Source organism: Dioscorea cayenensis, chromosome 11 (genome assembly GCF_009730915.1).
Source record: "Dioscorea cayenensis subsp. rotundata cultivar TDr96_F1 chromosome 11, TDr96_F1_v2_PseudoChromosome.rev07_lg8_w22 25.fasta, whole genome shotgun sequence".
NCBI lineage: Eukaryota > Viridiplantae > Streptophyta > Magnoliopsida > Dioscoreales > Dioscoreaceae > Dioscorea > Dioscorea cayenensis.
This window is the reverse complement of record NC_052481.1, coordinates 21,168,928-21,184,169: the sequence shown is the minus strand read 5'-3', so window position 1 is coordinate 21,184,169 and position 15,242 is coordinate 21,168,928. Positions and strand designations below refer to the sequence as shown.

Below are 15,242 nucleotides of genomic sequence, written 5' to 3'. Positions count from 1 at the left end.
AGAATATATAACTTAATGCTTTTGAATATTCCTAATATATATATATATATATATATGTATATATATACATTATTTTTATTTTAATATTTTTTATTTAAACTTATTTTTATTTTATTTTTTTATTTGCAGAAACCTCAGTGAGTTTTTGTCAGTAATTCTTACGGCAATAGTTTGAATTACAGTAGCGTCGGATCACTTACGTGGGGTGTTCACGCCGAGTGTCGAGTGTGACTATCCAAGTTGATCCCATCTCAGCATGAGTGAAAGCGCGGTTCGGTGGGTGAGAACTACGTGTTCATCGCTGGTTCAGTGACATCGCTTTTCTCAAAAGTATTGTGATAATTATTAAAGTTTATGGGATTTTTGTTTAAAAATGGAATAAAAATTAAGGTTTGAAACTATTTGAAAAACATATTGGGCAATTGAGATATAAGAATAAAAAAATAATTTAAATAAATATATATACATAGATATTTAGGGTAAAAATATTTAAATAATCACTTAATTATTTAAGTATGTGTTTTTTGGTTATTAAATTAGGTGATATAAACTAGGGGTGACGGACAAAACCGGGTCTGGGCAACTATTACTATAAATAAATAAACTTGTTGCCCGCCCGATTTTAAATCCGGACAAACCTAACTTGTCCGGACTCCGTTTCTTTTAAAACCAAGTAGTCCAGATGCTTGAATCCTATAAATTACATTTAACTTCACTCAAATATTAAATTATAAAAATAATTTAATTTACATTAAATGCAAAAAAAATTCAACAATCCAAAACTCAAATCAAATCATACAAAATTCCAAGTCTTAATTAAAAAAAAAATCAAGTTTTTGGAAAATTGGGCTTAAAACAATTGAGCTCATGATTTGGGCTTTTAAAATTTTAAATGTACAAAAGCTTGGTTGTCCGAATTTTTTTGTTCGAACCCGGCCCGGATTAAATTCGGACAATCAAACATTGCCTGAACCCGGCTCGGACTAATACAACTTTTGTCCAAACCCTGGTCCGGACAAAATATTGCCACCCCTAATATAAAATGCCATGTCAACTCACCATGTCAGTGATCAAAATAACCTAAGTTGGGTGACAGAATTAATTTTTTTTTATAATTGAATGATCTAAATAGAAATATTTGAATATTTGAATGATTATCTATTAGTATTTTACCATATATATCTCTTTACTAATTTATTATTTTTGGTTTTTTTTTCTAATGTCCCATTGAAGTAGTAGAGCTTTTAATCAATAGATTTTTTTTTTTAAATAGAATTTTTATATATAGGTGAATATAAGGATTTTAATATAAGAATTTTTGTTTTTATTTTTTTTCGGCCAAACTAGTATGATGAATATAAATTTTTTTTTATAAAAAAATTATGAGCAGAATGTATAAAAGGATTTTAAATATATATATATATTTTATTTTTGCATTAAATGATTTTATTATAACTTGCCCTATTTAATTGTCTTTAATAACCTAGAACCAAAAAAGAGTTTATTAAAAATTAATTGGTGAACTTTAATTAGTAGTATTATGTAATTAATTTAATATAATTAGAAAATCAAATATTATCTTATACTTTGCACGAATCATAAAGACCATGTGTTACTTTCAGGAAGGTTGAGTTCGATAAATATCTTTTATCGTCAAATGCCCCCTGGTGAAGGGGAAGAAGAGAAGAGCTTCAAACCCTACATTCATTGAAGAAATCATCCTTTCTCTCCTTTTGTTGTTCTTTTCCTAGGGTTTGATTCGGCTCCCATGCTTCTTTTTCCAATTTTTTTTAGTTATTAGACTATGTTTCATTTTTCCTTTCTTTTCTGATTTGTTTACAGGTTGTTTTTTGAGCGTTTTGGAGATTTAAGCGACCCATGATTCATGGATTGGTGAAGGTATTAGTGCCATGTGTTTTTACTCCATGTTTCTTGTTGGTTTTGAATGATTTATCTTAAAATGTTGGAGATTAATCTTGGTAGTTGTTTGTGGTTGTGAGGTGGTGTTTGAGATCAAAAACAAAACTGGTGGTTTTGTTGATAGCTTGAATGAGAAGAGGTAGAGTGAGAAAATTGGAAATAGCTGATCACCAGGCTAGAAAAGAAGTTGTTGAGGCTGAAGGAGTAAAAAAGATGGTTTTTTTTAATGAATCATTCATCAGAAGATCAATGGTTGTTGATAACATTGTCAGAAGATCAGGGATTTTTTATGAAAGTTAATTGTGTGTGTGTGTGGGTAATATTGTAGTGATGAAACTATGACCATTCACCTGTCCTATCTCTTATTTGGTTGTAATAGAATCATGACTGCATTCTTTCTGATCTATGTAGTGTGATGTGGGTTATATCAAGTAACATTCTGCGCCTTAGTCTTAGTGTGTGAAATTTAAAACTAGCATTTCTGTTTGCGAAGTCTGGAATGATGGAAGAGTCTTCAACATGGTGCAGTTTTCTCATGTGAATCATTGGTGGCTGTTTCACATCTATGAGTAATGAGTTTGCAGTCAAGTTCTATGAATCATCCATGATTGTTAAGGCATTTCCTTTACCTATCTAAGTTTTGGAAAACAATGCTGTCGCTCATGTATTAGATATGAACATTTTGTCAAAGATCTTATGTCTCTAGTCCGTAATCTTGTAGTTTTTCTCTTTGGATGCAGGTTGGGTATCAACCTCTCCATTGTTTTGTACAAAAGAAAATTGGACTTTCGGTTAATGTTTCTCTTGAACCAGACAATCTTCCATCAACTGAGAAATTTCGCAAGTATAAGCAAAATGTTGATCTTCCACCAATATTACCGAAAAACAAAAAGAAACCTTATCCTATTCCAGTCAAAAAGATGTTAAGGGCTTCTAGGGAGGACAAAAAGGCTAGCAGAATTGGGGATAGAAAAAGCCACTTGAGCCACCAAAGAATGGATTACTGGTCCCTGAGCTAATTCCTGTTGCTTATGAGGTAATAGAATATTGGAAGGTGCTGATTAGAGGTGTGGCACGGCTTCTGACTGTTGTCCCTGTCTATGGTTGTAGGTGAGTTGATGAGACATAATGCCATCATTTTCTCTTGTTGTTATCTGATCTTCAAGTAGTTTTAGCGTTTAACTCCAGTTTATGGCTTTTATCTGCATATACTTGCATCATAATTGACTTATATTCAACCATGTTGACACTTGGTTTGTTCTTGTTGACAAATTCCTTTCTCAGCAAGTGTTCCGATGTCCATGTTGGTCCTGCTGGCCACCAGATCCAGAATTGCTATGGCTCTGGAAATTCCCAACGCAGAAGTTATCATTCATGGGTCAGAGGCTCCATAAATGATGTTCTTGTTCCCATTGAATCATACCATCTCTTTGATCCTTTTGGCCGCCGCATAAAACATGAGACACGGTTCAACTATGACCGGATACCAGCAGTTATTGAACTTTGTATCCAAGCTGGGGTTGATTTACCACAATACCCCTCACGTAGAAGAACCAAGCCCATTCGTATGCTTGGAAAGAAAGTGGTTGATATAGGTGGTTATATGGAGGATCCAAAGCCATGCCAATCAGAAGATGCCATGGCCCTGCTAGCAGAACTCGATACATATGGAGCTCATAATGTTCGGCCACCCTTGTCAGAAAATGAGAAAAGAAAACTTGCAGAGACAACCATCAAAGCGTATAGCACAGTCAGACGGGGTGTAAGACAGTTGATGCGGAAGTACACTGTGAAGGCTTGTGGGTATTGCACAGAGGTTCATGTAGGGCCGTGGGGACACAATGCCAAGCTCTGTGGTGCATTCAAGCACCAGTGGAGGGATGGGAAGCATGGATGGCAAGATGCTACGCTCGATGAAGTGATTCCTCCTAATTACGTGTGGCATGTACAGGACCCCAAAGGCCCGCCATTGACAAGCAAGCTAAAAAAATTCTACGGTAAAGCACCAGCGGTGGTGGAGCTATGTGTGCAGGCAGGTGCACAGATACCTGATGCTTACAGGCCGATGATGCGGATTGACATTGTGGTTCCAGACTCAGAAGAAGCAAAACTAGTAGCATAAGGTCTTTCACTGAGACTTATACTCACTCGCTTGTCTTATAATGTCAAAATTGTTGAAACTTGTTATCCTTGATATTTTGGCTAATTATATGATTTTATTTCATATTGTCTTCAAGTTTATTAATATATATGATTTTAGATGCATTTTTTTCAGATGCAAGCCAATACATGGTATCTTGACTTCAATCGACGCAAATGCATAACTTGATAGAGTGATACTCTGGCTTATATCTTTATATCTTCGAGTTTGTAAACTATGTTAAACACAAATTAAACATATATTGTTTAGATTTGATTCAATACAATATATATGCAAAATTTTTATTTATCAAATTAACTAGCAAGGCATAACTATGATTCTGAAATCTTTGATCTTAAGGCATCATGCTTGACAAATTTGTGTGTTTGAGAAAAAAGTTTCAATTACAATGACAATAAGGTAAACAAAAAATCATTACAACCCAAGTTTCTGAAAATGGACAACGACCTGAGTTTCTACAAAAGGACACCAATAGAAATGCTGTGATACATCATTCTATTTACCAACAGTAATACAAAGGAAAACAAGTGATGGATGCTTGAATTGCTTTGTTTTTTATGGCAATGCTTCCCTATTAATTGAATTTGCAGCTTCCATAACCTGCAAAGAAATTCCAACAATCTCAATTAGACAAGAATCTATGGTGAAATAAATCATTAGACAAAGAACCGCAAAATTACTTGGGTCTGTGGTGGTGATCTCTCCTGTTTGGCCAAAGTCACAGTTATAGGAGTTCCTCCCAAATGCCTGGAAGTATTCATTCATGGCATACGCAGCATGCGCTCGAGTAATGTCTGGTGAGAAGCAAATTCCTCCTGGTAGTATGGGATTGCAATCAAGGCCTTGGCTGCAGACAAAATCTATGTTCTCCTGCAATGCCTTTATGTCAGCGTTCAGCTTTGGAATACACCATTGCTTCATTTGACCTTGGTCTGGAACCTCTGGAGGCACTGTTGAGCGCACAGGCATAGGTAATTCTCCCTGTAAAACTTAGAGATTAAGTATCTGAGAATGTTGACATTTTTCTTCACCTAAGTTTATTATATTTGTGTACCTCTGAGCGAAGAATTCCTATGTCGTAAACAGGAGTCATGTCAGGATGAAACAGGCCAAAGTTCCTCTCAGATCTAGGCCCAGGCTTGAGATCTTCATTGAAAAGTGAGAAGATGTATGTCTCAAAGGTTCGATTCGGCATGAGTGGTGTTCCAACACCAGATGTTACATGCTGAAGAAGCATTGCATTGTAGTCACGGGCACTCTCAATATCAACTCCAGCCTCCGATTCATCTCCAACGGATGGCCAGCCTGTCTCAGATATAACAATTTCGATGTCAGTGAATCCCAACAGCTTCATTGCAGAGTACACTGCATCAAGCTGTCCGTCTAGCATGTTCATGTACACCAGCCCTGTATTTTCATCAAACACTCTAGTGTTTCCTCTGAAAAGAGCATAATCAAGAGTGTCAGCATTGCAGCCAAAGAAAGGATATGCATTAACCATGAAAGTAGAATTTGTGGCTCTCAAGAAGCTCAGCATTGGCTTGATCATTTGTGTATCATATCCCTTTCGGAATTGTCCAGTAGAAGGTGGGGTGGAGGTGGACAGAATGCTAAGGGAATGTGTTGATGAGACCTTGATACGGTGGTGCAGCTCAACACCTGTGAGAGCAGTATGTATGTTTTGCATTGCAGGGACAAGGCTTCTGATGAGGGACTTGTTTGCAGTGGAGAGTATCTCATTGCCGACAAGAATACGGGTAATGTTTGTTACTTGAATGTGAGGGAGAATTGTGACATGGACCCAATGCTGAGCGAATGAAAGGTTGGTTAGTTTTGGTATTAGTTCATTTGGTATGGCAAGGTTGATAGATAGATTTGTGCCGGCGAAAGCTTGGAGAACGAAAGGATCTGCATCGAAGAGCTTCACGCCAGTTATTGTTGTTGTTTGGGCGAGGAACCGGGCAACTTGGGGTGGTGGTGGGAGGTTGTTTGCTAGCCTGCCATAGTTGACACCAATGGCAGCTCCATGCACTGCTGAAAATGTGCATCATATTGATTGATTGATTTATGCATGCAAATTAAGTTTAATGAAACAGTGAAGTTGTTTTTGAGGTTTGAGAAGTTTACCTTGAATGAAGAAGAAAGCAAAGAGAAAGGTAAATGCAGAGATGGTTGTGGCCATTGTTGGTGAAAACTGATCAGGAAGAGGTGAAGGAGAGAGTTGTTAAGAAGAGGATGATCAGGTGCTTTACAAGATACTTTTCTTTGGTTTTGGGTGTTGGAGATGCGTACTCAACTCATCCCTGTTGTTTTTTTGCGTGACTTTGAATATTTTGCTTTGGCTTTTGTTTTTTTGCTTTTGGTTTTTTTTGTTTTTTGTTTTCTCTTTTTCTGAATTTAAAACATTGATCCTAAGGAATCTATCGAAACATAAGCAAGGAGGCTGCTAGATTTTGTGTCTACAAGAGGATTTTTTTTTTTTTACAAAATGGATAAACCATATTTATTAGAAATAAAGGAAAAGTACAACATAGCTAGAAGACAGATGTGCCTTCAAACAAAGCTAGATTTTGGTGTCTGGCAAGAGGATTTTATATTAACATTTGAATTTATTATTATTATTATTATTATTATTATTATTATTATTATCTATACAATTTATACAAAATAATATTAAAGTAATATATAATCTGCTCCTGAGTGTTTTAATGAATAAATTTAAATTTTTTTATTACATTTAAGTTTTGTTTATATTGCTTATAATATCAATAATTGGAAAAATTTAATTGCGTTTATTTGTTTGTACAATAAATCTCCATAAGACCTTTGAAATTCAATGTATACAATAGTTTCTATTATATAAATTGTTTAATCATATATTTTTTTTCCATAAAATTTTATATAGGGATGAGCAAAACCAGGTACTCGGTTTTTCGGATTGCAAAAACTCGACTCACATCCTGGTTTAAATTAGTACTATATATTGGATATCTGGATTCAAATTTAAGTTTTATCGATTTTATAAAAATTTTTTTATATAATAACATTACATAAAAAATAGATATAATAAACTTATAATTTACAAAAAAAATTAAAATATTATAGTATACTCTACACAACAAAAAATAATAAAAAAACTTTATCAATCCTAAGCGGTGCAAAAAAAAAAATAGTTTCGGAAGCATCAAATGTCTCATCAATAATGAAGCAAGAGAGAAGATGGGATTGATGAGGACCTGTAGAGAGGAATTAAAAGAAAAATAAATATATTTTAAAGAGATTATATTAGGGAATTGGATATATTTTTTTTACTTTTAGCCCATGTAAAATTTAAAATTATATATATATATATAGCTCTAAAATTGATTAAATCAAGGATTTGGATTTTTTTTTTATACTTTTAGCTTTTGTAAATATATGTATATTTAAGGTTTAATTGCTGTATATGTCCCTATAATTGTGTACTTTCTACCTTTTTAGTCCTTTTAATATTTTTAGGTATAATTAAGTCCTCATATTTGGTCGAGTTGGGATTGGATTCTAGTCAGCTATGATATTTTTAGGATCTGATTAAGTCGCTCGCGATTCTAGCATATCCATCTACACTGCATGATTTAGAATGACTCATCCCTCATTAAATATAAGGAACTTAGCTGTCATCTAAAAATATTACAAAGTCAAAAGGCGAGAAAAGTATATAATTACAGGGGACGCATGCCTAACAATTAAACCTATATTTAAACCCAGTTCAAATTTGGGTAACCAATTTTTATTTTCTTTCACCCGTACTCCTTTTGAAGCTTGGAAAGGTATGAAGCCTATTGTTAGTTATTTGAGAATATTTAGCTGCATAGCATACTCCATAATAAATTCTCACAATAGACAAAAGTTAGATGATAAATCAGTGAAATGCATATTCATTGGTTATTTAAATGAATCAAAAGCATATAAGTTATATAATCCAGTGAATGGATTAGTAATAATAAGCAGAGATGTTGTATTCAATGAGGGTGCAAAATGGGATTGGAATACAGAAGCAAAAATACAAAAGAGGATTTCAATCGAAGTTGCTGCAGATCCTTTACTCACATCAAGCAATAACAATTCAGATGATGGGACCACACCAAACAATAACAATTCAGATGATGGGACCACACCAAACAATAACAATTTAGATGGTGGGACCACACCAAACAACAACAATTCATTAAGTACAAACGACAGTAATTCCTTAGATGGAGAAACTTCAGTTTCAAAGGTCATAACTTTAAAAAGAATTATATGAATCTTGTTCCTATGCTTTTATTGTCATGGATCCAATCACCTATGAAGAAGTTGCTTCAAAAAAAAAAATGGCAAGAAGCTATGAAAGAAGAAATCACATCAATTTTGGAAAAATAAAACATGGGGACTTTGTGATCTACCAGAAAGGATACCATTGGCTTAAAATGGATATTCAAAACAAAATTTCATGCAAATGGAACTGTTCAAAGGCACAAAGCAAGGTTAGTGGCAAAGCAAAAGTAGGGGTGTCAAACGGGCTGGCCCGGCCCGGGTTCACAACGGCTCAAGCACTATGCGTGCTCGGGCCGGCACGGCCCGTCTAGAAATCGTGCCGGGCCGGCACGGTCAATCCACCCACCAGGTCGGTCCGAGACGTACTGCAGGTTATATTATATTTATATTTTTTTATTTTAAACCCCAAAAATATAAAAAAATACCCCTAAAATTCAGCTAAAAAATATAAAAATATCCTAAAATTCAAAAATATAGACTAAAAGCGTTTATGACTAAAAAACAAAAATATACTATTTTTTAAAAAACTTACGTTTAGCAGTGTCATGCAGGGCCGCAATAGCCCTAAAGCTACGGCCGGGGTTTGGAGCCTGCGGCTCGAGAGGCAAAGATCTGATGACGCGTGCTTGGGCCAAGCACGGCCCAACTCGTGCCGGGCCCGGGCCGGCACGGCCCGTTTGACACCCCTAGGCAAAGGGGTATTCACATGTGCAACAAGTGGACTTTGAGGAGTCATTCTCACCGGTTGCAAGGTTGGAAATAGTAAGAGTTCTTCTTGCACTATCATCACAACAACAACAACAACAATGGCCAATTTATCAACTTGATGTGAAAAGTGCTTTTTTGAATGGAGAGGTTCAAGAAGATGTGTTTGTTGATCAACTAGAGGGATTTGTGATTGAAGGAAGTGAAAATAAAGTCTATAAATTAAGGAAGGCTTTATATGGTTTGAAACAAGCTCCAAGAGCTTGGTATAGCAGGATAGATCATTATTTCATACATCATGGGTTTGAACGAAGTGTAAATGAACCCACTTTATACAAGAAGAAGGAGAAAGGAAGCAATGATATGTTATTGGTTTGTTTGTATGTTGATGACATTATTTATTTGGGATCCTCGCAATTGTTAATTGATGAGTTTAAAGCAGGAATGATGAACACTTTTGAAATGAGTGATATGAGACCAATGCAATATTTTCTTGGGCTGGAATTGAGACAAGGGCATGAAGGAATATTTGTTAGTCAAAGTAAGTATGCAGAAAATTTATTAAATAAGTTTAACATGCAACAATGTAAGAAGGCTTTGACTCCGATGAATGCAGAGAAAATGCAAGCCAAAGATGGCAGTGGGAATATAGATGCAAAGATGTAACAGAAGCCTAATTGCAGGATTGAATTATTTGGTCCACATCAGACCAGATATTTCATTTTCTGTTAGCATGGTGTCTAGGTACATGAGCAATCCTACAAAACTTCACTGTGCTGTAGCCAAGAGAGTGCTGCGCTACATTGCAGGAACAATTAACTTTGGTCTTTGGTATGGAAGAACTTCAAACTTTAAAACTAATTGGGTTTACTGACAGCGACTTGGCAAGATCATTAGATGATTGAAGAAGCACTTCAGGAAGTGTGTTTATGCTAGGTACCAGTGCAATTTCATGGAGTTCTCGGAAGCAAGAGGTAACTGCTTTATCAACAACGGAGGCAGAGTATATATGTAGCGGCTACGTCATCGTCATGTCAAGCAATATGGTTAAGAAGATTATTTGAAGACATGAGCCAAGTTCAAGTTGAAGCAACTGAGATTTTTTTTTTGACAGTAGATCGGCAAAATCCATAACAAAAAATCCTACAATGCATAGAAGAACTAAGCATATGGATATACGATTTCATTTTATCAGAGGCCTTGTGGCAGATGGGAAGATTATTTTGAAGCATTGTGGAATTGATGAACAATTGGCTGGTGTATTTACAAAGCCACTCCCCATCCACAAACATAATTATTTCAGATCTATGTTAATGCAATTATCCAAGTGGCAGCCAACGTGAAATGTTGTGAAGCAATTAATTTAGCTTCAGTTGTCAGTTATTTGCAGTTATATTAGTGTTGTTTCATGAATGCAACCTTTGACAGAAGGATGCAATTAAAGAGTGTAATTGCTATTATAAATGTCTCAAGTTGTAATGAGAATATATTCATTCGTTTTCTTAATTAAAAGTTAGTTACATTCTTTGAAATCTCATTCTCTGCAAATAATTCCATTTTCTGTTTTTTACTCTTCAATACTACGCTTTTGTACGTGCAATGTTTCATGGACTTTGCTAAATAATTAAAATATTGTTTTATTAGTCTTTGGGGTTACGGGGTGATGGACATGAGGAAAGTGGGAAGCACCTACCGGGTTGTTTGGTTGAACAAGTTGTGGAATTGAAGTTTGTGACCCTTGTGAGTCTAATTTCACTGCACTTTCACATTTTATTTTTTTAGAAAAACTCAAAGCGTGAAGCAGAGGGTTTGGGAATTCCACCTTCCCAACACTTTCCTAACGTAAACATTGGACTCCATCTCTACACGACTCTCTTGAAACCGAACGCCTTGGAAGAATTTTAACTCAAATCATAATATTCAACATAATGCTATTACTTAATTGTCCCAATATATTGAGTGAGGTTGTTTTACACTCGCAACACACCGATGCCCATAACTTTGTGACTCACTTTAATTTGATCAAGCAAACAAGCCTTCAAGATTCTTCATTCAAATCATAATATATTTTTTTATTGACAAACAAGTGATAAGTGTTTTTCACTTAAAGGAGTTAAAGGGATAGACAGATATGGAGGTGTACAAGCTATGATAACCTTATAAAAATTTACCATGTGTGTTGAACTAATATGCATGGTAACGCAGGGGCCTATCACGTGCGCCCAATATGATATATAAAATACTATAACCCCATAATGATAAATCTTCTCCTATGTAATCCTAGAGGGGTGAAGAATATAACTCCTCCTATAGGGAACCTATAATGAGACCTAATGTACAATACCGGTCTAAGTAAACAATGAATAACCAATAATTTACAGTCCCACACGGAGGTGGTTCATGTTGGTTTGATATCTATGATCATTGGAATGAAGCTAAATCTTGATGTCTTTTAATCTAACGGTCTACATTACTTTATTGTATATATAGGGTATGTAGCGAGTGGAAAGAATGAAAAAGGTGCAGAAGAGAGCTCTTGTTCTAGCTTGATTGCATTAAAATAAAGTAAAATCTTTGTTTTTAAGATGAGGTTCAGTTTTTAGAACTTGGTAATCCTCTTGTAGCTTTGTACTTATTTCTTGTACTATTGTTATTTCTCATAATATAGTTAAGCATTGTCCTCCCGCGGATGTAGGTTTGTTTTTAACCGAATCATGTTAAATTTGGTATCTCTTATATTGTTTTTGCATGAATGTTTGTATATCCTTCTTGTATTGTTAATTTATTATGCTATTGCTAGGTGTTTTTGATATTGCACATTAATTGTTTGATGAATTGCTATACTAGTTACGCGCTTTCTCATGTCAAAACAGTTCAAACCCCCACCTGCACCTGCCAACGACCAAATGGTCTGTTGGTATACGGGTCGCCGATAGAGCTCTTCACCGAGTGGTGAGAATTTGATTCTCGGCTGAGGGCACATTTCTGGGAGATGTGAGCGGTGGTTGTGTGCGGGTGGTTCCAGCGCCCATGTGTATGCGGGCCCCGCCCCCACTTACTCTACCGAGGCTTGTGCACCCCCTTGACGGTTTAGCAGGGCCTTCGGGCTGTCTGTTCCTCTTGTCAAAAAAATATAATAAAATAAAATAAAATAAAATTACGTACGGTCAAAGTGAGGAACCAGTATCTCTTGCACCTGCTTCACATTCCTGATTTTGATGGAAGAAAATTTTAATTCAGCAAGATACAGCTCGTGGCCTTTGTTTAAACAAAGAAAAAGAAAAAGAAGAGTAAGATATATACAGCTCGGTCAATTCATCAATGGCGGCTTTTGTTACATGCTTTGGTCCTACAAATTGAGACACTTTTTTCTTAACGCAAGTAATTAGCCTTATTTATATATGACAGGAAAAGCCCATTGTCTTAGCTATCATCACATGTAGCAATGGATTATGCCATGTATGTGCTGCTACAACTCGTAATACTATTGTTAGTAGTCCTCATTAATACATCATCATGCAGTGCTTGCATGGAGATTGAGAGAAGAGCTCTTCTTGAATTCAAGAAACACATCAAAGATCCAAACAACAAGCTGTCATCTTGGGTGATGGGACAAGACTGCTGCTCATGGGAAGGAGTCCATTGTGACAACCTCACCGGCAACATTGTTAGACTGGAGCTCAAGGGTCCGGATCATCAGATATCAAACGAACATTACTTGCAGCTGAGAGGTGAGATCTCTCCATCTTTGCTTCAACTTAGACATTTGAATCATGTTGACCTGAGTGGCAACTTCTTCAATGGAACAAGTATTCCATCATTCATTGGTCAGTTCAAGCAGTTGATATACCTCAATCTCTCTAATTCTTACTTTCACGGAGCAATTCCTTCAAGTTTTGGAAATCTATCCGGTTTGCAGACTCTTGACCTCTCATATAATTATGGAATTTATGTTGATGATCCTGCTCATCAATGGCTTTCTCATCTTACTTCATTGCAACACTTGGATTTGACTTACAACAACATTGGCAACACATCTATTAGCTTTTTCCAAGCTCTCAACAAGCTTCCTTCCATATATGAGCTGCACCTGTCCAGATGTAATTTAGAAAAGCTTCCTCTTTCCTTTCCTCATTTCAACTTCACATCTCTATCCATTCTTGATCTCTCTTACAACCATATCAATTTCTTGGGGATTTCCTGGGTGTTCAATATCAACAGCCTTCAATATCTAGACCTCAGTTTCAATGGTTTTCATCAGCTGACCACGTACTGGTCTTCCAGAATGCTAAATGGATATATTGATACTAGCCAACAGAGTGAGATTAACCTACATGAAAGCATAGGCAGTCTTTGTAGCTTGCAAACTCTAGATCTGTCTGGGTTAAATATCAACAAGACACTTGTTGAACTTGGAGGCCTTTTCTCTGGCTGCCTTAAACATAGTCTCACTCATTTGCAATTAAGCTCCACCGATCTTAATGGAGATATACCAGATTGGATTGGGGACATCAAGAATCTCAGGGTTCTTGATCTCTCATATAACTTATTATCTGGCTCTGTTCCTTCATCTGTAGCAAAACTTGCACAGCTGGAATATATAAATCTTGCTTATAATCGGTTGAGTGGCATTATATCTGAAGAACACTTTACTCAACTAGAGAAATTGGAAACACTTGATATGTCTGATAGTGCACTGGTTTTCAGAGTGAGTTCTAATTGGGTTCCTCCTTTTCTTCTCAACGAATTAAGAATCAGCACTTCCACAGTTGGTCCTGAATTCCCAGCATGGATTCAGACACAACACAAGTTGAATACACTTGATTTGTCTGATAATGAAATCTCAAGCACAGTGCCTCATTGGTTGTGGAACTTGACTACTCGCAACCTTGTCCATTTAGACCTCTCTAGTAATCAGATTCAAGGGATGATACCCAAACTCTTAACTTTCTCTCACATTGAACATCTTTATCTTTCTGCTAATTTGTTCTCAGGTCCTTTACCTGATTGGTTGTGTCAAATGAAGGGAATTGTAGCACTTGATATCTCTATAAACCAGTTATCAGGTGAACTCCCTAATTGCTGGTCGGATTCATCTGCACTATCATATATAAATTTGGCATACAATAATTTATCTGGAGCTTTACCAAACTCAATTTTTAATCTTCGTAATCTAAAGTCATTACTTTTGAGCCACAATAAATTGTCTGGTGAGCTCCCTGATTCCATGAAGAACAGCAGCCAATTGCTCGCTCTTGATCTTAGCCACAACAACTTCACTGGAGACATACCAACATGGATGGGAGAATGCCTATCATTTTTAACTGTCCTCATGTTAAAGTGGAATGCCTTTGTTAATCACATCCCACAGGAAATTTCTCAACTCAAATATTTACAAATACTTGATTTGTCAAGCAATAATCTCTCGGGTCCTATTCCAAAGAGTTTGAGCAACTTGACTACCATGCAAATGCTTCAAGGAACTCCTGATATTTTGCTCGAATATGGTGGAACCGTGTTCTTGAGTTTTATATATTATAGATCTCGTATTCGATATGTGAGTTACATGGACTTTTCTAGTAATGAGTTATCAGGGAACATCCCGGAAGAGCTAGGAAGTTTGTATGGTCTTCAAAGCTTAAACCTCTCTGGAAATACTTTAGAAGGTGAGATTCCGGATAAATTGGGTAGAATGAAGCAACTGCAATCATTAGACTTATCAAGAAATAAGCTCTCAGGGAGTATACCTGCAACTTTATCAAATTTGACTTTCTTGAGTCTCTTCAATGTATCTTATAACAATTTGTCAGGAAAGATACCATCAGGTAACCAATTCAACACATTCAATGATCCCTCCATTTATGTTGGAAATCATCTTTGTGGATATCCTTTAAGTGACAATTGCACTAAAGATGGTGGAATATTTAAAGAAAAACTAAGTGATGGAATGGATGAAGACGATGGGATGCTATGGATGTACATTGGATCTTTATCAGGGTTTGCAGTGGGATTCTGGACTGTTTGGGGTATTTTAGCATTCAAGAAGAAGTGGAGGTATGCCTATTTCCATTGCATGGACAACTCGTTTGACAAGATTTATGTTTATGTTGCACTGTGCTTCACAAGGATGAGGATCAAGATGATAACAACGAATCATTAG

General features: G+C 36.0%; 3 protein-coding genes across 4 annotated transcripts; 2 read left to right on the top strand and 1 right to left on the bottom strand.

Moving 5' to 3' along the window:
- The first annotated feature begins 1,650 nt into the window (after positions 1 to 1,650).
- LOC120272287 (APO protein 1, chloroplastic-like) lies at positions 1,651 to 4,146 on the top strand. The gene is given in 5 exon segments (XM_039279082.1): positions 1,651 to 1,752; positions 1,843 to 1,899; positions 2,661 to 2,888; positions 2,891 to 3,030; positions 3,205 to 4,146. Coding segments are annotated over 4 exon segments (1,227 nt in total). The 5' UTR covers positions 1,651 to 1,752; positions 1,843 to 1,878; the 3' UTR covers positions 4,043 to 4,146.
- Positions 4,147 to 4,198: 52 nt separating this feature from the next.
- LOC120272286 (glucan endo-1,3-beta-glucosidase-like) lies at positions 4,199 to 6,458 on the bottom strand. Of its 2 annotated transcripts, none has more exons than XM_039279080.1 (4): positions 6,209 to 6,458; positions 5,136 to 6,115; positions 4,762 to 5,062; positions 4,199 to 4,681 (listed from the first exon to the last, which is right to left on the bottom strand). In XM_039279080.1, the coding sequence occupies exons 1-4, from the start codon at positions 6,261 to 6,263 to the stop codon at positions 4,656 to 4,658; spliced, it is 1,362 nt and encodes a 453-aa protein (XP_039135014.1). In that variant the 5' UTR covers positions 6,264 to 6,458; the 3' UTR covers positions 4,199 to 4,655. The 2 variants fall into 2 exon arrangements, with proteins under 2 accessions (XP_039135014.1, XP_039135015.1); XM_039279081.1 differs by having other exon boundaries at positions 5,136 to 6,112; positions 6,209 to 6,457.
- Positions 6,459 to 12,527: 6,069 nt separating this feature from the next.
- Positions 12,528 to 15,242, top strand: LOC120271758 (receptor-like protein EIX2). Its single transcript, XM_039278435.1, has one exon. The coding sequence runs from the start codon at positions 12,528 to 12,530 to the stop codon at positions 15,240 to 15,242; it is 2,715 nt and encodes a 904-aa protein (XP_039134369.1).